The following is a 27550-nucleotide window of genomic DNA, read 5'->3' as shown; positions in this document are numbered from 1 at the left end:
ACGGGCCCAGTTGCTCCGCGGCATGTGGGATCTTCCCAGACCAGGGCTCGAACCCGTGTCCCCTGCATTGGCAGGCAGACTCTCAACCACTGTGCCACCAGGGAAGCCCTCCTTTTTCCTTTTTAAGAAACTATTTTCTAACATCCCTGTGTCGGGTCTGTCCTTCCTCTAAGTCAGTGATGACATTTACAAATTATTTGGCAAATCTCAAAGTGTCCTTCTTGTATTGGATTTTGTTCCCTGGTCAAGTAGAGTTTTTTTATTTTGCCTCTAACTCTCAACTTCTTCTTTTTATTTATTTATTTATTTTTATAATTTATTTATTTGGCTGCGTTGGGTCTTCGTTGCTGCGCGTGGGCTTTCTCTAGTTGCGGCGAGCAGGGTCTCTTCGCTGTGGTGCGCGGGCGTCTCACTGCGGTGGCTTCTCTTGTTGCGGAGCACAGGCTCTGGGCATGTGGGCTTCAGTAGTTGTGGCACACGAGCTCTAGAGCACAGGCTCAGTAGTTGTGGCGTGCGGGCTTAGTTGCCCCGCGGCATGTGGGATCTTCCCTGCCCAGGGCTCGAACCCGTGTCCCCTGCATTGGCAGGCGGATTCTTAACCACTGCGCCACCAGGGAAGCCCTCAACTTCTTTGTTCTTTGTATTTGTCGGCAGAGGAAGAATGGCCTGATGGATCATGAGGATTTCAGAGCCTGCCTGATCTCCATGGGTTATGACTTGGTAAGACAGAAGTTGAAAATTTTACTACCATGTGATGTTCTATTGAGCTGAGATTTGTATTATAGGAGACAACTGCCTTAAACTGGCAGCTCATTTGGGGTTCGTTGATTTACATTGTCTAGGGTAACATTTTTGAAGGTTTGCCTGGTACCATATAAAAATAACTTCACAGAGCCAGAACATATATTTTCATTCAGTTATCGGTCAGCTGGTTTTTTTCTAGTGAAGGAAGAGAAGATAAACTTTCCTGATGATTTTTAAACAGCTTTAACTGAGAGATAATTCACATACCATACAATTCACCCATTGAAAGTATATACTTCAGTGGCTTTTCCTGCTGAGTTTTAAAGTATTTTTTCCTCTAGTATTTTAGAAGGTAAAAAGTTTTTAGTAAAAATCAGCTAAGAAATCTTATATTTCCCTGTGGGCTGTGAGTGTGCCCTTATACCCTCACTTCTCTATTACCTGCTAACGTGTAATGTTGAACATGAGCTGCTTTGATTCCTCTCAGAACTGTCAAATAAGCATCATGAGAACCCTCCTCTGACCTGCCTTCTCTTTTGCAGTATTATTCTTCTCAACTGTAGTCTGAGAAAAGGCCTAACCCTCTTTGAATTCCTCTTCCATAACTATATTAAGTCCCAACGGCAACATGGGTTAGAGAGGAAGGAATTCTGACATTCAGGAGCTTCTGGGTTGATGCTACAGCAACGTTTAAAAATCATTTGATGGCAGTAAACTTAAGTCACCCGTAAGGGGAATCTGTTCCAAAAACGGAAGGGAAGTGCAGGGAATATGTAAGTTTTCAAGCAAAAAGGAACTTGCATGCCAACAGGTAAAAGCAGGAGAACAGCACTGCTGAGAGTTATGTACGGTTGAAGTAAATGTTTCTTTGCAACCTTGCCTCAGGGTGAAGCTGAGTTTGCCCGCATCATGACCCTGGTGGATCCCAACGGGCAGGGCACCGTCACCTTCCAATCCTTCATTGACTTCATGACCAGAGAGACGGCCGACACCGACACCGCCGAGCAGGTCATCGCCTCCTTCCGAATCCTGGCTTCCGACAAGGTCTGCATGGACATGTTTTCTTCTGCTTTTGTGACAGCCCACTGCTTCATTCTAATAAAAAAGGAAACAGCGTTGCAAATAATAACCATTTTGATGTATGGCATTTTGTACCACATCAGCACTGAATTCAGAAAGCACGTAAACATAACAGTGATGCACCCAGAACAGGTTAAACACAGACATTCTGTCCTGGCATTTGTGCTTGTCCTTACGGGGAGTTTTATAGAAGGAACCGAGAGTATGTATTTTGCAGTTTTTTGTGTGTTTTTCTGGTTCGACCCTACTTCACATTCTGGGTTGGTAGCTATGACTCGGAAAGAAGGAACAATGCAATTCAGATGTTATAAAACTGAGAACCTTCTCTCAAGGATCAATGACCCTGACACTGTGCCCCACCCCTGGAGCAAAGTTAAATAGAGCTATTCATTCATTTAAAAAATTGGCTACTTTTTCATTATCTGAAGCCTAGAAATTAAGTAGGAGTTTAATTGCAAGTACAGAATTTTAAAATCTCTTTCCCAAAACAATATAAAAACATCTCAGTATGTATAAACTCAATTTGGGCTATGATTCCTTTACCCTGTGTTCTAGCTGAGAGGGAAGGGAAGTTAGGATTCTAAAACACATCAGCATGGGACTTCCCCTGCAATCTACTGGTTAAGACTCCACCTTCCAATGCAGGGGGCATGGGTTTGATCCCTGGTTGGGGAACTAAGATCCTACATGCTGTGCGGTACAGCCAAAAAAAAAAAAAGAAACACATCAACATGGCCATGTTTATTACCTTAAAAAAACCCTTATCAGACAAGATAAACTATCTTTAAAATAATTACATTTGTTTTAAAATGAATCCTTTATCATGGGGATAGGGGTGGAGGGGAAGAAGTCCAACTGATGTAGGAGATAATAAACCAAGGCTTATTTAACCCCCCAAAAAACCCTACTATAAATTACAATATGATATTTGCTATTTATCTTGACCAGCCAATCTGTTTTTTTTAAAATAAATTTATTTATTTTACTTATTTACTTTTGGCTGTGTTGGGTCTTCGTTGCTGTGTGCGGGCTTTCTTTAGCTGCGGTGAGCGGGGTCTACTCTTGGTTGTGGTGCGCGGGCTTCTCACTGCAGTGGCTTCTCTTGTTGCGGAGCACGGGCTCTAGGCAGGCAGGCTTCAGTATTTGTCGTACGCGAGCTCAGTAGTTGTGCCTTGTGGGCTCTAGAGCTCAGGCTCAGTAGTTGTGGCGCACGGCTTAGTTGCTCCGCAGCATGTGGGATCTTCCCGGACCAGGGCTAGAACCTGTGTCCCCTTCATTGGCAGGCGGATTCTTAACCACTGCGCCACCAGGGAAGCCCAGCCAATCTGTTTTATGCGAATTACCCTATTTCCTCTTGGACATTTGACATGAAAAAAAAAAAAAAGACTCCATTGTTCAATGTCAGTTTTGTTTTGTTTTAAAAAGAGCTTTTCTCCAGTGGTAACATGCCGCTAGCTTTTAATAAACTGTGTAGGAAAGTGACTCCATTTTCTAAAAGCACACATCACATATATTAAAAAAAAAAAAAAATTGATAATTTCAAATTAAATAATCCTGCGTTTTCATCAGCATATGATGTAAACCAGCCTTCCCTTAATCTTTCTGGTATGGAATTTACGTCATAGTATTTTTCACTTGCATTATGGCTCAGCTTGAGAAGTACTGATGGTACTGCTCCCTTTGCCTTTATGAAGTATATTAAATTTCCTGCTGGCCAGATGATGAATTACAAGTAAAACTCAGCCTTTTGTTGGTTGTCCAGTACTGTGCACATTAGACACCCTGCCTTTAGTCCTTTTCTATTTTTAATTTATTTCTTTTAATTTTTATTTCATATTGGAGTATAGTTGATTAACAATGTTGTATTAATTTCAGGTGTACAGCAAAGTGATTCAGTTAGTCCTTTTTTAAAGTTACACAAATGCAAGCAGTGTATTTAAACCATTTATGTTCCTGTGTTTTCTGCAGTTGATTTTGCAAACATGTGTGTATTTTTTTTCCAGCCGTACATCCTGGCGGAGGAGCTGCGCAGAGAACTGCCCCCTGACCAGGCCCAGTACTGCATCAAGAGGATGCCTGCCTACTCGGGCCCAGGCAGCGTGCCCGGCGCCCTGGATTACGCCGCCTTCTCCTCCGCACTCTACGGGGAGAGCGATCTGTGAGGCCGGGGTTCTGTAATCGCTGGTCCCAGCAGAATGCAATAAAAGCTCAAGTTATAGTTTGTTTCTTGGAAACTTTGACAAGCTTTATTCAGTTAAGAGAGAGAGACAACTTTTTTTGCAGCTCAGTTATTGCCAGCAATGTAATATGGCTGAAGTTTTTCCAGTAGATGACATAGCGTACTTAACAAATAAGTTTCTTTATTTCTGAGATTCTAGCCAAATGCAATGAAATATCAGGGTTTTTGTTGGTTTCTTTGATAAAACAAAGCAAATTACTTGAGTAGTGTGAAATTAGGAAGACCTAGGGACAGAAGAAATGTACAAAATGGGAAAATTCCCAAATACCCAAGATTCAAGAGCAGAAAAATAATAGTAAATGTTTGATACTTTAAAAAATATTCTTCATATATATAATATGCTTATATGGTTATCCCTAGGGGAATATATTTGGGATACTGGTGTTTTACTTTCTTGCTTATCCAAAGATTAGCTATATTTAAGATAAATGGTACTGTCGCCTCTTTAGCCGAATTTAATATTGTGAGATGGAACTTCCAGGGAATAGAAACAGACTACCCAAAAGAGCTTCAGTACTTAAAACATTTTAGATAGAGATTATAGTCAGCTCTTCATTATTTAGGACTATGTAGTCTAATTAGTGGGTTTCAATGCCTTACTCATCCTCCAAAGTAGGGACCTCAGGAAACATGGAAGTCAGTTTAATTGCCGGGGAAGAAGATGGAATCACTAGGTAAAATGAGTTTTTTAGGATTATTTATTGATTCCAGGTTTCTGTACTTTGTCTAGAGCTTGTTAGTATGTTAGGTTCTCAAGAGATGACCGTACATAAGTGCTCTGTTTTTAAACAAACAGGTGTTGATAGTAGTTCATAACAGGGGACAAGTCAAAAACTGGTACCTTTATAAGCTCTCCAGGCAGAACTTCTCCTTTATACCTTGAGTTTTATGATATGGTGAAGAGAAGGCATCAGAAGGAAGAGTTAGTACGAAAGGACTAGTTCTCAACAACAGTAGAGGTAAGTTCTTTCACTGTAGAACCTTTACATACTTCAGGTGAATTCATTTCGTGTAGTAGGAGTTCCTAGATGTTTCTGCCAGCACTCAGTGCATGTTCCCGCTGTGATTGGATGATGCATCCTAACACATCCTGAGTCTGGCTCTGTCCGCGTGGAAGCCCCATGCAGAAGACACCAGTGGCTCCCACCATCAGCTAGATCTGTCAGTGTTCGTTCATTTTCCTGCTTGTGCTACCGTATGCTGTACCTCCCCAGTTTTTCCATCTTGTTGACAGCCTGTAGAGAATAAAGCAGGCATTCTTTTTATATCTGAGTCCTTAATGATCAGGACATGAATTATAAACAAAAACAGTTGTAAACAGCAATTAAAGTGTTACTAGAAAAGCAGTAACGTGTTACCTACAGTTTGTTTCCTCAGATTTTTGTAGATTTCCACCAGTAGTTGGAAATGCGATATTTTCCATTCATGACTGTCTGGTAACTTAATACCTTTACACAATTGGCCCACTTAGAATCTTCAACTTTTATAAATTTCATTTAATTTGCCTCATTTTATTAAATAGTTGATAGTTTACAAATTCCTGAAATATCTAAGTCCTTGAGTTCAGTGCCAAACACTTTTGGGGTGTCATTTAGATGAACTGTGACTCCTTATTTTACTTCGAGCAGGTACTATACTCCAGCCATAAACATAAAGGAAAAAATGGGAAGTTGTTCTGCCTTTGAGGCTACTAGGGGGATTTGTGGTGTTTTAGGATAGGTATAGGTAGTTCATCTACCTAAAACTTTAATTTCTTTACAACATTCAGGCAAGAGAATGGATCAATACTATCTGCTAATAAATGAAAAAAGGAAATAAACTCTGAAAACACTTAACATGTTTATACTCTCATTTTAGAAGTTATTTTTATTTCTGAAGCTGAATTATTAAACTTAATTTGTAACAGAAAAGGAATCCCTGTTTTTTATTATTTCAAAGAATAACCAGCTTCTTTGGTTAACCACAAACTTTTCTCATGTAAAATTTCCATCATCATTAAAAACTCTCATTTGGTTTAGTATTTGCCTCCCTTAAATTATTAGAGACTGGCTTGTTGGGTAAAGGGTAAATTTGAGATGAGGAATTAAGGTTTGACTCAGTTAGAGGTGAGTGATAAATGGATTAGGAAACTAAATGGATTAGGAAGAAATTTTTACCCAGGAGATCACTTCAGAGTCCCCAGTAGGTATTTTGAAAATGTGTGCATACCCAGTCCTAACCCCAGAGTTTCAAGTTGTGATGGTCTGGGTTATGACCTGGACATCTGCATTTTTTAAAAGCTCCATGGAGGATTCTAATAACCCTCAATTGAAAATCACTGGATTAGAGGTAATGGAAAGGGTCATTAGTAATTAGGAAGTCTCGGACAATTAGAGAAGCTCTTACTGGAAAGCTTAATGGTAGGACCGTATGAATGGCCAGGCCAACCCCTGCACCATCTGGTTGGTAATATACAAATGCTTGGCAATGGCTGAATTTCAAATGGGTACACTTGGCTTCATATTCTTTCCTGCTACGTACCTGATTCGTGTATGTTCATGAAATAAGCTGGAGATGAGCTCTCTACAGCCTTTCAATGAAAAGAAATAAATCTAAATGATAGAAAGTCAGAAACTTGTATTTTAAGAAGTAGTATCTAACTGTTACCAAGCTGACAAAGATTTGCCCACAGTTGCCTTGGAATATTTGACAAGAAGGTACTGAGTGTGTCTGTGTCCATGAACTTTCTCAGATGCAGGAACCTACAGAGTGATTGCACTGTCCTGTGTGAGGCGTTCTCATATTTCAGCTGGAATCAGCAAAGAAGGAGACATTTTTTTTCCCCTTTTGGATTCATTCATTAATAACTCAATACTTTATTTTTAATTTAATTTATTTTTTTATACAGCAGGTTCTTATTATCTATTTTATACACATCCGTGTATACATGTCAATCCCAATCTCCCAATTCATCCCACCACCACCACTTTCCCCCCTTGATGTCCACATGTTTGTTCTCTACATCTGTGTCTGTATTTCTGCCCTGCAAACTGGTTCATCTTAATAACTCAATACTTAAGCAACTGACAAACCATCATTCTTTTTAAGCTGGGAGCTGGAGGTGGTTGTGATTTGTCAATGAGAATTACTAGCCAAGGATTCCCTGGGACCTTAAGGTCTTTCCGAAGTTATCTCCACAGCACTGCAGACTTCCCTGTTGGTAAAACAAATGGGCAGAAGTGATGGCAAATCAGAGCATCCATAAGAAATAAATGGCTTTTTTTTTTTTTTGTCATCTATTTAAACATGAGCAATTCTTTTCAACTATTTTCAAGAATAATCCTTAGGACAAAGAAAAAACCCAACTGAAAAATGGGCAAAAGACCTAAGTAGACATTTCTCCAAAGAAGACATACAGATGGCCACCAGGCACATGAAAAGATGCTCAGCATTGCTAATTATTAGAGAAATGTGAATCAAAACTACAATGACGGGGCTTTCCTGGTGGCGCAGTGGTTAAGAATCCGCCTGCCAATGTAGGGGACACGGGTTCGAGCCCTGGTCGGGGAAGATCCCACATGCCGTGGAGCAACTAAGCCCGTGTGCCACAACTACTGAGCCTGCACTCTAGAGCCCGTGAGCCACAACTGCTGAGCTTAGAAGATTTTATTTGGATTTCCCCAGGCCCTGAGCACACACATTCCTTTCACGGTGAGTATCAGAGTGTTTTAAATGCCTGGCCATCAATAGGCACATGAAAAGATGCTCAACACTGTTAATTATTAGAGAAATGGAAATCAGAACTACAATGAGGTACCACCTCACACTGGTCAGAATGGCTATCGTTAAAAAGTCTACAATTAACAAATGCTAGAGAGGGTGTGGAGAAATGGGAACCCTCTGGAACCCTCCTACACTGTTGGTGGGAATGTAAATTGGTACAGCCACTATGGAGAACAGTATGGAGGTTCCTCAGAAAACTAAAAATAGAGTTGCCACATGATACTGCAATCCCACTCCTGGGCATATATCCAGAGAAAACTATAATTTGGAAAGATACACGCACTCCAATTGTTCATTGCAGCACTATTCACAATAGCCAAGACGTGGAAACAACCTAAATGTCCATCGACAGATGAATGGATAAAGAAGATGTGGTACATATATACAATGGAATATTACTCAGCCATAAAAAAGAATGAAATAATGCCATTTGCAGCAACATGGATGGACCTAGAGATTATCATACTAAATGAAGTGAGTCAGAAAGAGAAAGACAAATGCCATATGATATCACTTATATGTGGAATCTAAAATAGGACACAAATGAATTTATCTACGAAACAGAAATAGACTCACAGACACAGAGAACAGACTTGTGGTTGCCAAGGGTGGGGGAGGGGAGGGAAGGATTGGGAATTTGGGATTAGTAGGCGCAAACTAGTACGTACAGGATGGATAAGCAACAAGGTCCTACTGTACAAGGGAACTATATTCAATATCCTGTGATAAACCATAATGGAAAATATGAAAAAGAATGTATATATGTATAACTGAGTCACTTTGCTGTACAGTAGAAATTAACACAGCATTGTGAATCAACTATACTTCAATAAAATAAATTAAACAAAAAACGAATAATCCTTAGAATGAGTTAGCCAATCAGAAAAGCACCACTGAATAAAGAAGGCAGCACAGGCCGGTAATAGGAATGCTTTCTGAGACAACCACAGTTTTCAAATTTCATTAGATAAAACCTGTGGTAATTGTTTACATGATTTCTTTTAGATTTGATGTGTATTATACAAAAAGGCACTTAAAACACAGTCATCCAAGCCTACAACATTTTCCTGTGACAATCTTGAACTTACTTCATCTTATAAAATATCCAGTATGTACTATTTCATGTTAGCCAAAAAATAAAATTCATGCTAGATACCAGAGTAATTAATTTTTGGCAGTTTATACTTTACTCTTTCATTAAATACTTTGAAAGAGTTTGATCAGAATGTCTAAGGAAATTAATGGAATTATTTCCTAATTTTATACATGATTTTTATTTAATTATTCCCAAACACGACTTCAGTACACATAAACATAAGCACACACACTTATCAAAGGAGTGCCACTCCTTTTAGCATCTCCCTTGCTTCATGAATAACTTAAAAGTGTAGGTACGTATTACACTGCATAAATAAATGAGAAAAATTTACATAATGAAAATTTTAATTCTATTAGCACATGGCATTTTAACTGCCTTTACAAGGTTTGTTGCAATATTTATTTCTCTGGTTTTTATACTATTCCTCAAAATGTGTTAAGAGTTTATTTGAATTGAAAATGAAGTCAGATTTATTATTATTATTATTATTATTATTATTATTATTTAACAACAGAAAGTAAGGCTGATTTAGTTAATCATTTAGCCTGACTTGGGTAATTAGGCTACATGGGGGACGTTTTCCATTTTTTCAATTATCTATTGTAAATCTGTGGCTCCAGTATTTTGATGAAAATATAATTAAAGCACATGATAATATAAAAACATTTTACTTAAAAAGGGAATTGTCAAAGGTGTGTTCAAATTAATTTCCCCTAACTCTTCCTGAGTATATTGGACTAAATAAGGAGTCTTTAAGGGAAAAATAGTAGGCATCATTCATAGTTGGTAAGTCGAAGGGATGGCACAGCTACAGCTTAGAAGAAATCTGGGTTCCTGTTTGACAGATGGCCCCAGTGACATGGGCTGCTCTCTTCAAAACTGCCATGTGGAGAAAGAAACTTGTGTATGTTTTAAGCTATTATATTTAGAATCTCTGTTACAACAGCTTAGCTTTACCCTAAATAATATGGTATTAACCTTGACAGCTTCCTGACCTGGTTGTATAGCTACATTTAGGATATTTTAGATTGTACTAAACATTTTCACTTCCATTTCTTTTTTAATCTCTCAACGTATCTTTGTATGAGTTTTGATAATGATAATGACATTTTGTACCAAATTCAACACAGTCATTCATTCATTCGTTTTACAACCACTGCATTTCTTTTCAGTGGGGAGCTGTGTGGACACCAAGCTGTTGCTATGGAATTATATGCTTATTGCCTCTTCTTCCAACATCTGGCAGCCCCCAAATGGTTATCATAAACTAACTGTTCATTGCCCCACTTAATCTTGATAACTATGGAAGGCTCTGGGGTGGAGTCTTGACAGGCAGCTGGGGTTTGTGAGGTCAAGCAAATCTGACAGCAGACCTCAGGAGTGTAGCCTGGGCAGTGCTGGCCCTTGTCAACTCTTCCTTGTCTGTCCTATCTATCAAAAGAAGGAATGTTCTTTCACATACCTAAAATTCTCTTGTTAACCACGTTTTGGGACATATCAATTTAAAGATAGAAGATTTCAGGGGAATTCCCTGGCCATCCAGTGGTTAGGACTTGGCGCTTTCACTGCCAGGGGCCCAGGTTCGATCCCTGGTCGGGGAACTAAGATCTCACAAGCTGTGGTGCAGCCAAAAAAGAGAGAATTTCAGTAAATAAGAGGGACATCCAATGTTAGTTAATATCAACTTTCAAAAGGAGTCTGTGTCAATCTAGTTCACGTTCAGGCACAGAAGATAAAACTAGGCAGGGACACTAAACTGAGTGGTTTCAACTTAGGATCAGAAGACCCATCTGAGGTGTCTCTGTTCTTCTGCCTCTGCCTTAGACCAGGCCCTTATCTCCTATTTGGACTATTGCAACAGCCTCCTCAAAATCATGTCTTCGTTTTCTTCCGTGGATCTTGGAATGATTGTTATTACCATGCATGAAAGAATATTCTGTCGTAAAACCGCCTCAGCTCTCTATGGGGGTGGAAGGTGGGTGTTGGTCTTTGACTCTCTCCCGGTCACTCCACCTGCACACCGCTCACTGTCAGACCAGTCCTCCTATCAAACATTTTCATCAAGCACCTCCTTCATGTACCAACCAGCCCTCCTCTTATCTGGCCGAGATCAACCTCGAGAAAGCTGGCAGCAAGCTCAGGAGTATCCATAATGTCTATTCTGCCAGTGAGCTGCCCTGCAGACAGCCCTCACCCAGGGACCACGGTCCCTGGGAAATTTCTGGGGACCTAAGCCCTAGGGTAGAAAGAGACAGACAAGCTTTGGCCAGTGGTGGGCACTAGAGTGAAGCAGGTGCAAGCACTGACTGAGGCCATATGTCCCTTGACAACAACAACAACAAAAAAAGCTTAGGAGTTGAGAGATTATCATTTATTCAACAAAGATTTGCTGAGCTCCTGCTGTATGCAGGCACTGTGATAAAGAGTGGGGATCCAAGGATAAATAAGGCATGGTCCCTGTCTTTAAAGAACTTGCAGTCTGGGCTTCCCTGGTGGTGCAGTGGTTAAGAATCCACCTGCCAATGCAGAGGACACGGGTTAGATCCCTGGGCCAGGAAGATCCCACATGCCGTGGAGCAACTAAGCCTGTGCGCCACAACTACTGAGCCAGTGCTCTAGAGCCCACGAGCCACAACTACTTAGCCCATGTGCCACAACTACTGAAGCCCACGTGCCTAGAGCCCGTGCTCTGCAACAAAAGAAGCCACCTCAAGGAGAAGCCTGTGAACCACAACGAAGAGTAGCCCCTGCTTGCCGCAGCTAGAGAAAGCCCGCACGCAGCAACAAAGACCCAACGCAGCCAAAAATAAATAAATTAAATAAATTAAAAAAAAAAAGAACTTGCAGTCTACTGGGGATAAAGAACTTCAATTCCATAATCTCATTGGACACTGGACTTTTAAGGAAAGACTTCCCAGCAAGGAGGGGATTTAAAGAAACAGGATCTATTTTTCCCCTTGTGGGAGCCAGACATTTAAGGAAATCTTTGTAAGGTCAAAGACTGACCGCAGAGACAATGGAAGAGAAACTTCAGTGATCATACCTAATAAGGAATACAAACTTTGCAAAATTAGTTTGGAAAATTCACATGGCTGTAGACCTCAACAAGCAAAAACTAGCAATCCCTGTGGAGTTGGAGAATTAGATTTCCAGAATTACCAAAACATTATACTCAGAATGTTCAGTTCTCAACAAAAAAATTACAAAACATACTAAGAAACAGGAAAGTATGATCCATCCATTGGAAGTAAAGAATTGGACAAAAATCATCCCTGAGTAATTCATATTTTAGAATTATTAATCAAAGACATTTAATCAACTATCTTAAATATGTTCAATGAAATAATGGAAACCATGGACAGAGGAACTAAAGGAAATCAGGAAAATGGTGTATGAATAAAAGGAGGGTATCAGTAAAGATATAGAAATGATCAAAAAGAACCACACTGAAATTCTAGTGTTGAAAAGCACAATAACTGAATTGAAAGACTCACTAGAGGGATTTAATAGAAGATTTGAGCCAACAGAGGAAAGGATCAGCAAACTTGAAGATAAGACATTTGAAATTACCCAGAAAAAGAATATGATAATATGCAACACCTTTGCATGATAAAAACATTCAATAAACTAGGAATAGAAGGAAACTTCCTTAATATGATAAAGGCCATATGAAACGAAAAACACATAGCTAATATACTCAACAGTAAAAGACCGAAAGCTTTTCCTCTAAGATCGAGAACAAGACAAGGATGCCTTCTTTCACCACTTCTATTAAACAAAGAATTGGAAGTTGTAGCCAGAACAATTAGGCAAGAAAAAGAAATAAAAGACATTCAAATTGGAAAGAAAGTGAAATTATCTCTGTTCTACAGATGATATGATTTTGGATGTAGAAAATCCTAATGAATCCACAAAAACATTGTTAGAGCAAATAAATGAATTCAGCAAGGTTGCAGATACAACTGATTTTGAGGTGTTGATGTTGTATTTCTACACACTTGCAATTAACAATCTGAAATGGAACTTATGAAGTAATTCCATTTACAACTTCATTAAAAAGAATAAAATACTTAGGAATAGATTTACCCAAGGAGGTAAAAGACTTGCACACTGAAAACTACAAAACATTGCTAAAAGAAATTAAGGAAGACCAAATAAATCTCATGTTCATGACCTGGAATATTGTGTGATGTCAATGTTACCCAAGGCAATCTATAGATTCAATGCAATCCATATCAAAATTCGAATGGCATTTTTTTTTTTTTACAGAAACAGGAGTCACCCTAAAATTCATATGAACTCTCAAAGAACCCCAAATAGCCAAAACTATCTTAGAAAAAAAAAGCACAAAGTTGAAGAACACATACTTCCTGATTTCAAAACTTACTACAAAGCTAAACAGTGTGGTACTGGCACAAGAACAGACATATAGGCCAATGCAATAGAGAACTGAGGAATAATTTAATGTGGAAAGGACAGTCCTTTCAACAAATAGTGCTGGGAAAATTTGGATTCCACATGCAAAAGAATAAATTTGGACATTTATGTTACACCCTGCACAAAAATTAACTAAAAATGGATCAAAGACTTAAACTTAATAGCTAAAACTCTAAAAATCTTAGAAGAAAACACAGGGGAAAACTTTCATCGCACTGGATTTAGCAACGACTTAGATATGACACCAAAAGCACAAGTAATAAAAAAAGTAGATAAACTGGACTTCAACAAAATTAAAAGCTTTTATGCATTAAAGGACACTATCAAGACAGTGAGAAGACAACCCACAGAATGGGAGAAAATATTCACAAATCATGTATCTGATAAGGGATTAATATCCAGAATACACAAATAATTTCCACAATACAACAACAAAAAATAAACAACCCAATTCAAAAATGGGCAAAGAATTTAAGTAGACATTTTTCCAAAGAAGATATACAAATGGCCAATAAACACATGAAAAGTTGTTTAACGTCACTAATCATTAGGGAAATGCAAATCAAAACCACAATGAGATACCATTTTACTCCTATTAGGATGGCTATTAACAATAAAATGAAAAATAACAAGCGTTGGGAAGGATACAGAGAAATTAGAACCCTTGTATATTGCTGGTAGAAACGTAAAATGCTGCAGCCACTATGGAAAACAGTTTGAAGTTCCTCCAAAAGCTATACCAATACCACCAAAATCCACTTAATTATAAGCCTTAAATAGGTGAACTGCATGATATGTGAATTATATTTCAATAAAGCTGTTAAAAAAAAGAAGAAGACAACGCAGCAATCAGCTTTGAGGGGAAAAGGTTGTGTATCAAGAATTTCATAGGCAGCCAGTTAGTTGCGCATGTAAATGAACAGTAGAAAGACATTTTACATATGGCAGAGTTTAGAACGTCTATTATCTATGTGCCCTTCTTCAAAAAATTACTTGCAGCCAAGTAATACCCTTTTCCTTCCTACCCATTTGTCTTAGTCTGTTTGGGCTGCTCTAACAAAATACCACGGGCTAGGTAGCTTATTAACAACAGATATTTCTTCTCACAGTTCTGGAGGCTGAGAAGTTCAAGATCATGGTGTCAGCATGGTCAGGTGAGAACCCTGTTCTTGGTTGCAGACTTCCCTTTATATCCTCACACGGCAGAAGGGACAAGGGAGCCCTGCTGGGCCTCTCCTATAAGACCCCAAATTCCATTCCTGATGGTTCCATCCTCATGACCTAGCCACTTGCCAAAGCCCCATCTCCTAATACCATCACATTGGGCATTAGGATTTCAACATATGAATCTGAACACAAACATTCAGCCCATAGCACCATTTTTTGTACTCCAAACTCACCTCCTTCCATGAATCTTTCTCAGTTCTTCATATTTTGAATGAACTTTATACTTCCTTTTCCCTAGTCAGTAGCTTTTCATTTGTATTTCTGTTATTCCATTTATTATGATCTGCTTTGTCTTATTCATTCATAATTTGTCTTGAAGGGTCTTTGGGGAAGGAATCTTATTTTGAACATCTTTATATTCCCCAAAGCACCTGACATGGTGCTTATCCACTTCAGGCATTTAATTGGCACTTGTTTTATTGGATTTTCTAAAGTTCTGCTGTCAATATTAATTATATATTTTGATAATCTGAACAAGGCTATAGGCTTCAGTTTCTTTGAAATTAATTTAATTCCTAATAACAAAAATTCCAAGATTGAACACACTGCAGAACTAATCCTGCAATGTACCTTAATAATGTTTGACAAATAGAATAATTGGTGGTTAAATATTTACTTGAAGAAAAATACATTATTTAATTTTAACGTTTTCAGGCTATAGTTCATTTCTGTGCAACATCCAAATTGCTGGTTTTATAATAAGAACCCTTATATTAAGTTTCTTAATACCAACTGGCTAGCCAGTGTAAAAGGTACCTCACATAGTTTTAGAAGTACATGATACTTATACGTGGCTATTCTTAATCATACACCAGGTGTAGTATTTTTCCACTTTAAATGTGAAGAGAAATACCAACAGGCTAGCCAGTGTAAAAGGTACCTCACATAGTTTTAGAAGTACATGATACTTATACGTGGCTATTCTTAATCATACACCAGGTATAGTATTTTTCCACTTTAAATGTGAAGAGCAATACCAACATGGTTGTCTGTCACCAGAGAAAGACTAGCTTTCTATAAAGACCCAGGCAATAGTTGAATGCCTTTGAATACTAGTGCTATCAAACCAGGACAACCTGAGGTATGCAATCTCCATTATAGATACCAGCTGCACTTTCATCTCAGGAACAGGGTTAAAGATCCCAGCAACCAGGTGAACATTCCCGAGTTCCCTAGTCTATGCCTCCAATCCTAACCAGTACTCGGCCCTGAACCCCACATTTGCTGACAGACAGGTGTTTCTTCACCAGGATTAATACCTTTAACCAAATTACACTTGGCCTGGGGATTATTTTGCTTTATTTAATGTTAACCTTAGTGAGATTCATCTTACCATTGGCTAATTAGGGAATCATATTTCCAATCTTAGAGAATGATTATAGCTTTCAAATTACATCCTCGTGAAGACAAAATAAAACAAAAATCTCTCTTTCTGCCAGTAAAGCATCTGCTATGAAAGCTGAGCTAGTGGTGATGTCCAGAAAATGATGACTGCAGTATTTCTCCAGTAATTTATTCTTGCAAACATTATTTCCTCACATGCCACCGTGTGCCAGGTATTAAATGTCGCTGTAGCTATAGCTAGGACCAAGCCAGAAAAAGTCTGTACTAAAATAAGACTTTAAAGACTTAAGTAAGCAAGGCAAAAGAGCAGGCAAGGCACCTGGCCTACCAGAGCTCAGGAAGGTCTTGTACTAACACTCTGGGGATGACGTTTGGTGACCTTTAAACATGAACCCTTTAAACATTAAAGGTTTATCTGTTCCCAAAAGCCAAGTAGGAATATCTCCCATTGAAAATGTAGTATACTTAAAATTCCATGGTTTCATGAATGAAGATAGCATTTGTTTAATTCTAACGACGTGGCAACATTTTATAAACTCGTGTTATTCTGTAAATTAAGGCCAGGGAATCTGAGTAACAACTGAAATTGCAAGCAATTCCGTGTGTCCATTTTTCTGCCTAGAGGGGTCTTTCATCAGCTATTCAAGGGGAAGTACTGGCTTACAGATAAAGAGGAGGAATGCTGAAACCAGTTTTCCCAGGATTGAGGCCCAGCTGTACCACCTCTTAGCAAGTTGTTTAACTTCTCTCTTTCCTTTTTTTCCCCTTTTTCTTCTTGGTTAGTTAAGCGAAGCAGTGGGGGTGGAGAAGGAACAAACAAATCTATACCTGTCTGTGATCAATGAATTGTAAACACTGTTGCACTCTTGCACTCTGACCAGCCAACCTCTCTTTACTTTGGTTTTGTCATCAGTAAACAAGGATGATAACAGAAACTAGCTTATAAAGAGCCTCCTCCGTGGCACTGATCTTGTTTTATAATGATATATTTGATTATCATTTGTCATACCCTCTAGGCTGCAGGACCTTGATCTGTTTTGTCTCATTATTTTAGCTTCAATGCCCGGCACATAACAGTGTCAATAAATATTTGTGAAATAAATAAATGCCCTAACAATTCATAGGATTTCAACAATTAGGTCTTTAAAAGCCAGTATAACAAGAACTCCTATCTTTTAATGAGTTTGATTATGTCCCCCAAACCATAGAATTTCTAGGTTTCAACTTGATTATCTTTTTTTTTTCTTTTTTTTTGCCACGTCACGCAACTTGCAGAACCTTAGTTCCCTGATCAGGGACTGAACCCCTGCCAAGGCAGTGAAAGCACCAAGTCTTAACCACTGGACCGCCAGGGAATTCCCCAAAACTTGATTATCTTAATTGCACTTCACCTTCCAGTCTGAGCCAGAAAACAATACTGGCTAGTTCACTTAATTCTTTTAAATCACCTGTATGTTGAAATTTTAAAAGAAAACCAAAGCAAAATACTAACTGGTTTAGGTTGCTGAACTTTAGATTAGTTTAGATCGCATTGAACTTTAACCAGTTTCCTTTTTGGTTATGAGAAAAGAATTTGTTCTTCATGTACTCTTTTCAATTTAAAAATTATTTATGGGATTTCCCTGGTGGTGCAGTGGTTAAGAATCCACCTGCCAATGCAGGGGACACGGGTTCGAGCCCTGGTCCGGGAAGATCCCACATGCTGTGGAGCAACTAAGCCTGTGCACCACAACTACTGAGCCCACGCGCCACAATTACTGAAGCCCGCACTCCTAGAGCCCGTGCTCTGCCACAGGAGAAGCCACCGCAGTGAGAAGCCTGTGCACCGCAATGAAGAGTACCCCCGCTCACCACAGCTAGAGAGAGCCCAAACACAGGAATGAAGACCAAATGCAGCAAAAATAAATAAATAAATAAATATTAAAAAAAAAATAGCACCCATATTAAATGAAGTGTAGGTTTTAAAAAATAAATAAATAAAATAAAATAAAAATTATTTCTGATTTCCCTCCATGTTTAGGACACAAATTTCCAGGATTCAAAGACAGAACTTTAAAAAGTGTTTGTCAGAGCACTTTCCCCTCCTTATACCTCATTTATAAGTACGATAGATTAGCAATTATCAAGTTTAGCTCTCAATTCAACATCTTAAGTACCAGATTCCGGTCTATTAAACAAAAATATTTGACTACTCGTAGGCAAAACCAAAAGAAAAAAATAATAGAAAAAAAAAACAGAACAAATTCAAAACAAAACCAACCCCCCCAAACAATAACAACAACTAACCCCCCCCAGAAACCAAAAAATCCAAATCAAAGAAGAAAAAAACAAAAACCAAAATACAGAACCCGCCACACATTGCATTTTCTGAGAAAGTTTAAAAATAATTCTTACAATTACCTACAGGGGAGAATCCTTCCTTGTCTCTTCCAGCTTCTGATGTTTGCCAGCAATCCTTGGCATTCCTTGGTTTTCTCGACAAAAAATTAATTAGTCGATCTAAGAAAGAAACAGAAAATTTTATTTGAGTCAAATTTGAGGATTATAACCGGGGAAAAGCATCTCAGAAAGCTCTGAGAACTGTTCCGCCGGTTAGAAGTAAAGGCACTGTTACCTACGTTTTTTGAGACAGAGTGCTGTACATCAAATGACCTATTATTGACAGTTTACATAATCCGGATCTGCCAAGTACAAGGTGGTGGGTCATGTGACCCCTTACAAGCTCAAGAAGGAATGTTATCTTTTTTTTTTTTTTTTATACCTTATATTCTGAGATGATATCCTTCCTTTTTTTTAGTCCTAGAACATTTCTTTATTATTTATTTATTTATTTATTTTTGGCTGTGTTGGGTCTTCGCTTCTGTGCGAGGGCTTTCTCCAGTTGCGGCAAGCGGGGGCCGCTCTTCATCGCGGTGCGCTGGCCTCTCACTATCGCAACCTCTCTTGTTGCGGAGCACAGGCTCCAGACGCGCAGGCTCAGTAGTTGTGGCTCACGGGCCCAGTTGCTCCGTGGCATGTGGGATCTTCCCAGACCAGGGCTCGAACCCGTGTCCCCCGCATTGGCAGGCAGACTCTCAACCACTGCGCCACCAGGGAAGCCCCGGAATGTTATCTTTTAAGGAGTTGTCTTGGTGCTGGGACAATGTCGCTCTTTATGGTGGAGCAGCAACCTGCTGGTGCAGAAGGTTTGGTCCATGCATAATGTAGATACACAATGCACAGTGGCGGGAGAGAGGAGGCCAAAGGGCAGAGAAGAATTTTTTATGTTTACATTTTTCTTGTCTGGCCATAAACTATGAATTTTACTTCACAGTTTGTAGCTGCATCACACCAATCTCTGCCTTCACTGTCACATGACTGTTTTCTTCTTGTGCATCTCTCTCCTTTTCCTATAAAGAGGCCACTCTGCTACTGTATGATTTCATGTTAATTACATCAACCACCACCCCATATCCAAATTTGTTCACATTCTCAAGTACGGGAGTCTAGGACTAACCTCAACATATCTTCCTGGGGGGGACACAATTCAACCCACACGAGTATTCTTGTAACTTTAAGTTGTGTGAGTTTTTGTAGTAGGAATTCACTGCTGCTTTAGGCATTATGTATCCCTTAAATCTTGTTCCCCTTTTACAACTAAGAAAATGGTGAATTTGGTCAGTTTTATCTGAGAAAGTAAACTTCTGACGACTTGCTAACAACAGAGACTGATATACAATACCTGGAATTGTTACTAGGATAGGGGATAGTAAATGACTAGATGCCTTTAAGATTACTTTTCAAGAGAGACATCAACAAACTTGGAGAGATAGGTGAAAAATTTAAAACTAGCCCTTACAATCTTAACAAGACCTTCAGCTATTCAGGGATATCCCCTTCCTCTCACACTCTTGTTTCATTCTCTCTCCACTCACTCCATTTTCCCCCCTCCAGGTATGACCGTCTTTGGTAAGGATGCTATACACATTACTATAATTTTGTAGATTTAAACAATTGAGGTACAATTACATACAGCAAAATGAGAAGGGCAAGCAAATTTGTGCTCTTTTTGAAAGTTAGTAGGCGTCATAATTTTGTCTCTTTTATTTTTTCTAGATTCATTTGCTTTTCCTCCTAGCATGCTTAGCCTTACACAGCTGTCTTTTATTTTCAAATTCTCTCAAGTGCTGTGTTCTAGCTGGGAGTTTCTCCTAACTGGAATGGTCTTAGCTGGCACACACTTTTCCTTCAGAACTCAGCGTCTTCTTCGAAACCTTCCCCCAGCACCCTTGGGTTTCTGAGTTCCTTTGGCACACTGTCTGTCATTCTTTTTATTTTATTTTTTCCCTGTTCAATTACTAGTCTTAACCAGACTGTGAGTTCTTCCTCTTAAGACAAAGGTGGGGGGGGGGGTGATGTACCTTGTCTGTCTTTGCATTCCAAGTGTGTAGCCCAAAGCCTGACACATAGTGCGCGCTCAATAAACGTTTATTGTCAGTAAGTGACAATTAACACGCATATATGTACTTCATAGTTTTCCCAGCGCGTTCACACGATCTTATTTCATCCCTACTACAACCTTACAAAATAGTAATTATCACCACGCTATCATTTCCTATTTTATAAAGTGTAGAGTGGAGACGAAGAGGTTAAGTATCTTGCCCCGCGCCAGTCAACAGTAAAGAGTGACTCGTACCTGGTCTTCCAAGACTCCCAAGTACCGGGCTCTTGACATCATACAACATGTTGAGGTCAGCGCCAACTTCACACCAGGATTTAAACTTGGGGAGACCCCCTGCGGCCGCACTTTCGGGCGCCGGGCTGAGATGCGCAAAGCCTCAGAGGGGCACCTGGGACCCTGGACTACATCTCCCAGAAACCCCTGGGGCAAAGCCTCAGGTGAGTGGTTGAGATCTAGCAGCCCATAGAGCCGCGACGAGCTCCTACAGACCAATCACGGGCCTGAAGGGCGGGACCTCCCACGCTGAGGCTGGAGTGCGCGCACAAACTAACAGTATTCTGAGTTGCCCCAAACCCCTAGGGGGCTGTGAGCCTCGGCCCGCGCCTCGGCCGCCACGTCGTCCTCCTCTTCGGGTCTATCCCGCGCCCTCCCGGCGACCCAGCCTCCGGTCGCGCGGGTCTAGCCGCCAGGCCCTTGCCAAGGACAGGCCAGGTGGCCGAGAAGAAAGCACGTGCTTGAGCAGTGGTCTGGGCCAGGGGTCCGCCTGTCGTCGCCGCGCCCGGGTCCTGAGGGGAGGTCCCTCCCTCAGTGTCCCCCGGACTCCTGCCTTCTGTGAACCAGTGGCCCCGCGCTGGCTGGCGCGGCTCTGGGCCGTCACGTGTGGAGGGAGGGTGCGTCTTCCCCGCCGCGTCCCCGGCCCGAGGAGGAGAGGACTCCGCAGCATGTCCCCCGCGCTCCACGACCTGACGCCATCCGGTAACGCTGCGACCCGCTCTCCGCGCTTCGGTGGTTTATTGCCTCCTAATCCCTGGGGTGATTCACTCACCACCCGGAGACACGTGGTTAGGTTTCCCCGTGGGCGGGCGGCGCCTTTGAACTTGCGGAGGAGCCGTGAGGTCCCACGTTTTCTTGCTGCGTTCCTTCCCTCCACCCACTTCCCCCTTCCTCCGCAGGCAAACAAACCATCAAATCCGTAGAGCACACCCCCTCCCCGCAGTGCCCCCGAAACACATTCTGAACGTCAAGGTAACTACACTTTGCGCTTTGACGTAGCATATTCCTGCAGGGCCCTATGGAAGTTTTGCATGATTGAACGTTCTCATTCAGCATGTTTACTGAGCACCCAAGCCAAAGAAGGTTCAGGCGCTGAGAGATAAGGAAGCCCAGAGAACTATTTAAAACTGCGTTGAAGTTTTATTTTCCACTTCGGGGTTAGAGCAGTAGTTCTGCAAACTCCAGTGTGCATAGAATCACTATGTTAAAATAGATTAGCAGGTACACAGTAGGTCGGGATGTGGAGTAATAATCCTGAGTGATTTTGATGTTGGTGGCTCTGGCATCAACAATGAAGGGGAAAAAGAAAAACTAGCACAAGAACAGAATATATTTTCAGCTTTAAAATGAGCTCTGGGCCTTGAACGCCGTCCCTGATTGTAATTTGTGGGCAGATACACCCATAAAAACATGTGAGGTATGAAATAGAAAATGAAGAAACAAGAGAGTCGGTAATAAGGATGGAACAGTAGCAATGCTATGACAGATGACGATGTTCAGCTCAGGGAGGAGCGTGAAGACTGAATTCATAACTCAGGGAGATTTTTCAGAGGTGAGCTAGTGACCCTGTAGATTGTAAGGTCCCGATAAATGGGACCGTTAGAATTGTTCATGAAACAAGTGGAACTGTGACTGAGAAACATTTGATCACTGTTGCTATAAAGTAAGACCCATATCTCTCACAGGGGTGTCATTTATTTATTTGACAAAATAAATTTATCTCTTACTGATGACTTCTGGCCTTCCCCTCCCCATTTAATTAAAAAAGGAGGTATGTGATTTCCCTTATCCAGCAGCAAAATGCCTCTAAAGATTTAGAATAGTTGGAATACTGAGTGATCTTTGTACAGCAGATGAAAGGAAAATTGTAGAGTATTTGAATCTAGCTCAGCTCCCTGACCCCAAGGCTCACTTCTACAGCTTCTCTCTGTGTGGGCAGCCTGTATGTTGGGGTGAGAATCAGGTTTTAACTTCCTAAAAACCCTTACTTAGTTACTTATTGGTGTCCAGTCTTAGTGAAGCTCTTTAATGAAGAACTGGGAATTCTTAAATCTCGATGTCAGGTCTTAAGCCTAAATGTCCATGACCTCAGACCATGGTTGTACCCCCTTAGGAAAGAGGCTGGTGAGCTAGCAAATACTTCTTGTGAGAAAAGTTTACAGCTTCTAAACATTGCTTAGTTTCATCCTTGCTATGTATGTTATCTGGAACTCAGTTTTTAAATGATTAATGAAAGAATGACTAAATGAGCCAGTGAATTGATATCAGCCAGTTACCTGATTCTCATTCTTCCCTGTCTTATTAAAATCAAAGCGGAAATAGTATATTTCAGAAATGGAACATTGCACAAGCAAAGAGATGTCTACAAAGTGTAGCAAGTTGGTGCAACCTAGAAGTTAGAGATTCAAAAATGAAGTATCTTGCAAGGGACTTACAGGGCAGCAGTACGATAGTCTTTGATATAGTAAAGGTAGGAAACTGCTGAGAATGTGTTGGGATCATTTGTTTACAGTGCAGAAAATGAAAACTTCTTTTCCTTGCTCTATGTGTTCCCCAGTTAGTGGCGTGGATATGGGAGTCCTAAATAAATCAGCTGCATGGGATCATTCTATCCCCAGAGGAAATGTGTTCCTGACACTAATTACCTAAAATCCTGTGTATTAGAGGTTCATTGGTTTATGCCTTCATCTTGTCATTCTTCAGGATGGTTCTTAAAGGTGATACTATCTGACTTACCCACCTCAACATCTAATTGGTGTTTTAACCAGTTAACCCATGTCTGTTTATTCTTTGGAACACTTATTATGAATCACAGTATTATTACTGGGAAATAAAACGTTAATGGTAGAAAAAAAATCACCCAAATAAACAAAATACATTGGCTAGGTCCTCTCAAACTGGGAAAAACACTGTGATCTCTTAGGCTCGCTAGACAAGGACTCTCTCTTCTGGACTGCGTATCTATATAATACATATATATGTTAAACTTAAAAATGTTTCTGAGACAGTGTTGTAACTAGTCAGTTAAATGAAGGACCTGCAAAACTTCTACTGTGAAAGATGTTAGGGAGAATCTGCTCTGTTTAGAACCTGACTAAAATGTACAGAATGTTCTAGACCTAATGAACTGAATACAGATAAATACCAGAGGTTTGTTTTGTTGTTTTTGTTGTTTATGGAAGAGCAGCATTTCAACAAATGCTCACCCTGCCAAGGGAAAGGAGAATTGTTAAAGCGACTTACTCTTATGAGAAGGTTCTGGAGGAGCAATGGTGATTAGAAGCCAGTGAAAGATAATCCCCTACTGGAAAGTCTTGGGGAACACATAAAGATTAGAACAGTGAACACTTATGCTAACAAATATGGGAGGAGGATCTTTTAGTTTCTCTTACCGTAAATCTTACGTTATCCCCCAAAGGATAAATAATCATGTGGAAAAGGTAGATGCATTGGATTTTTAAGGACCTCAGTTGCAGAGGAGTTTTGTATTCAATCCTTACAATTCCCACTCATATTTGTTGTATTATGTGTTCCCTTTTGCCTCTATTTTCTGTTCACAATTCTCTTGCTCCTGTTTCACATATTTCCACGTATTTGTACATTTCCTTGTAGACTCTAGTCTGTGTATGTGTTTTTAATTCATATAAATATAAACCTGGTAGTTAGTCATTTCTAACTTTCTCCCTCAATATTCTGTCCGTACAGTAGAGCAACACAGAGGTAGATCCGGCTGCCACCCAGTAGTGTTCTGCATGAGCATGTTGCACATTTGACTTTGCCATTTCCCAAGGTTGTCTGCAGCTTGCCACTTCTATAAACATCCTCTGATATGTTCTCTACGGATCGATGGAGACTTTGTTTGGGAAATACCAGGAGTGAGATTGTTGGGGTTTCCTCATGCTTAATTTTGCTGACTCCTGCTAGGCTGCTCTCCACAATGGCTGTATCTGTCTGTGTTCCAAAAAGCAAGAGTTCAGATTTTCTTTGGCATTATCCAGTCTTCTAATTATTGCCCATCCATTGTGTATATATTGGTTTTGTCTTGTTTTAATTCCTGTCTCTTTGATATCTAATGAGTTGGAGCATCTCTTCATATACTTGTTGATTATTCAGTTTTTCCTTCGCTTGGATTGCTTATTCACATCTTTTGCCCATTTTTCTATTTGATTTCTTATTGATTTGTAGGAGCTCCTGGTACATTATAGATGTTAGTCCCTTTCACTTACACTTTTTTTTTTTTTTCCTTTGGCCGTTCGGTGCTGCTTGTGGAATCTTAGTTCCCTGAGCAGGAATCGAACCTGGGCCCCCAGCAGTGGAAGCGCGGAGTCCTAACCACTGGACTGCCAGGGAATTCCCAGTCCCTTTCAGTTATAGACCTTGCAGAATCTTCCTTCAATTAATAATCTGTTTATTTTGTCTGTGATGACTTTCATTTAACAGAAATTCTTAGTTTTTATGTAATCGAATTCACCTTTTTTTTTTTTAACATTATAGGTTGAGCTTTTTGAGTCTTTGGAAGTCTTTCCCTATGCTAAGTAATAAAGATATTCTATATTTTACTTTCCTTATTTTATGATATTGTTTTGTAGTATATCATAATATTTGGTAGGCCAAATAATCTCTTCCTAATTTTTAAAAGTTAACTTAGCTCTTTCTGGACTTTTAGTCTTCCACATAAATTACAGAGTAAGTTTATCAAGTTTCTCATAAAAAAATCACATGTTTTGTTTAGAGTTTACAAAAAACCTTTGATCTCTTACATATGTGATGGCTCTTAACAAGATATCACAATTTGTATGTGTGGGGATGGGATTGTTTTATGGTAAATAGTGAACTATCTTTTTTTTTTTTCTGGCTTTGCCACGCGGCATGCGGGATCTTAGTTCCCTGACCAGGGATCGAATCTGTGCCCCCTGCAGTGGAAGCCCAGAGTCCTAACCACTGGACAACCAGGGAAGTCCCTATAGTGAACTGTCTTACACATTGAAAACAATCTATATTTCTGATTTGAGAAGTGAATACAGTAGAGGCCTTGTGGAAAAATGCTTAGACTTCTTATGAAAATGGGAGAAGTGGGGTGCACTCCATTGTCAGATTTGCAGTGAGTAGAGAAAAGCCAAACCAACACTGATGAGCGAGACCAGGGTGGGAGGAGATGGGGCATTTCTTATGTCGTTGTGTTAATTTCTCCTTTCTTCTTCCTGTCCCCTTAAGCATGTGTGCACGTGGTCAGTGGAGGAGATAGAAGGACAAAGACATGTAAATAATATGATATTGATTGACCATTTTGCTGATGCCAAAGGCATATTTCATTGTGGAAAAGACTGGGGTTTTTTTCCTAGAAGGTTTGAATACTTTTTAAATTTCAGATGCATCACCTACTCCCCCCCCCACCCCCCCTGCCACCATGTCCACACCCTGTGCGCCCACAGTCGGGTGATTCAGTCACACCTACTTAAGCTCACATGCTCTCATTTCAGGGTGGATTGCAGCTGCATTCTTTTAAGAAAAAAGGAACTCAGTTGAGCATATAGGTTAAAGTTTTTAACCTTCTCTCTTCTTATTCCCCATCTGAAAGGATCTCCATTTAAAAGTTTTCACTGAGTATTGTTTTCCCTCTGCCACATTCATGTTCATTTCCAAACTTGTAAACATGCCATCCCTGCTTCCTGCCCCAAGATGAACAGAGCTGAGAGCTTCAGGCTTATGTGATGCTTTTTCATGGTCCTCTGGACACTGTAGTATATAGAAAGCAACCTTTAGAGTTTGAAGCCCAGCTCCACTTTTTATCAGCTATGCAATAATAATGACATAGTAAGAGTCGTTAACATTTACGGGCTGTTTATGTGAAGGATGTATGTCTCATTTCATGACTTGTGTGATTTGAGAGTCCCAGCTGTTAACATCTGAAATTTGCTTTCAAGCACATTGTTTCATTCTGTTATCACACTTTCTGTGATAAAGGCAGGGCAGATATTTCCCCGTTTTTCAGAAACACAGTCTTGTCAAAACCCCGTAGCTACTTATGAGAGCTAGGACTAAAACCCCGATTTCTTGGCTTTTTTTGTCATCACCATTAACTTAATCATGTCAAATTCTGAGTGCTTATTAGCTGATAGGACAACCACATCATGGTCAATCAATATCAGGGAAGTCCGTGAATGGCACTTTGGATGCCAGATCTATAGGGCTTGAGATCTGAGTAGATGCTGGTTATCAGGGCGAGTAAGGAGTCAGATAACACTGAGGTTGTCAGGTCAGGCTTCTGGGAAAGGTGGTGCCATTCACAGAAACAAGGAGATCAGACAGGAAATTTGGCAGGTTTGGATTTGGATGATAGATTGAGGGGCAGGTGGGTATTCTAGGGGGCCATCACAGGTGGACATCTTGAAATCTGGGTCTAAGATTGGAGCCCAGTGTTTGAGAATTCGAAGGTCATGGGTGCCTTTGGAGAGTAATTGCAGTAGAGAGGCTAGGAGGAAGCCACAGCGAGAAGAGAGGTTGAGCTAGAGCTGCCCGGGGTCGGGGGTTGGGGGGGGGGGAGGGAGGAGCAGTGGGAGGTGTGGGTGGAGCTGGTCATGTGCTCTTCCTTAGGTGCAGAGGGAGCCGAGCTGCAAGAGGATTTTGAGGTGGAGGGGGGTGAATTTGAGGAGCTCCCCAAAGAAGACTCTTCTGTACAGGATTAGGTGAAATCACCTGTGAGTGAAAAGGATGAGAAGGATTTGGTGCCAAAAGCAAGCAGACGTTTGGGACAGCAGGTGTGGGAAGTGTAGAGAGAGCCGAGAAAAGGTGAACCAAACAAGAGGCTCGATGTTAGGAATTTTCAGTGACTCCGAAGAGCATGATTTTGTGGCTTTCCAGTAGTTCTTGGAGACCATAAAGTAGGATTGGAAGGAGTAGGCCT

At 40.3% G+C, this 27550-nt stretch overlaps 2 protein-coding genes and 1 long non-coding RNA gene across 8 annotated transcripts in view; 2 read left to right on the top strand and 1 right to left on the bottom strand.

Moving 5' to 3' along the window:
* The window catches only part of ACTN2 (actinin alpha 2), a 74195-nt gene extending 70137 nt beyond the window's left edge, over positions 1 to 4058 (top strand). Inside the window, exons 19-21 of the mRNA XM_082407609.1 lie at positions 655 to 720; positions 1630 to 1788; positions 3828 to 4058. Coding sequence (XP_082263735.1) covers positions 655 to 720; positions 1630 to 1788; positions 3828 to 3986 — 384 coding nt within the window. The 3' untranslated portion in view covers positions 3987 to 4058. The remainder of the gene's footprint in view (positions 1 to 654; positions 721 to 1629; positions 1789 to 3827) is intronic.
* Positions 1661 to 20738, bottom strand: LOC309635897. 3 transcript variants are annotated; one of them, XR_014249084.1, is made up of 3 exons: positions 20608 to 20738; positions 18327 to 18431; positions 1661 to 1839 (listed from the first exon to the last, which is right to left on the bottom strand). It is a non-coding gene; the product is annotated as an uncharacterized lncRNA (long non-coding RNA). The 3 variants fall into 3 exon arrangements; XR_014249085.1 differs by lacking the exon at positions 1661 to 1839 and adding an exon at positions 4276 to 7256; XR_014249086.1 differs by lacking the exon at positions 1661 to 1839 and adding an exon at positions 4276 to 7256 and having other exon boundaries at positions 18333 to 18431.
* Positions 20739 to 21214: 476 nt separating this feature from the next.
* Positions 21215 to 27550, top strand: part of MTR (5-methyltetrahydrofolate-homocysteine methyltransferase) — a 124080-nt gene continuing 117744 nt past the window's right edge. For 3 of the 4 annotated variants that reach the window (XR_014249059.1, XR_014249060.1, XM_082407576.1), the window contains exon 1: positions 21215 to 21348. Coding sequence is in view for 1 of the 4 variants with exons in the window: in XM_082407576.1 (XP_082263702.1) it covers positions 21315 to 21348 (34 nt within the window). In the remaining 3 variants the exon portion in view is untranslated. The remainder of the gene's footprint in view (positions 21349 to 27550) is intronic. The other variant, XR_014249061.1, reaches the window with a different exon arrangement.

This window comes from Balaenoptera borealis (assembly GCF_965194805.1).
Source record: "Balaenoptera borealis genome assembly, chromosome: 10".
NCBI classification, from domain to species: Eukaryota; Metazoa; Chordata; class Mammalia; order Artiodactyla; family Balaenopteridae; genus Balaenoptera; species Balaenoptera borealis.
The sequence above is the reverse complement of the archived record's forward strand: the minus strand, read 5'-3'. Positions and strand labels throughout refer to the sequence as shown.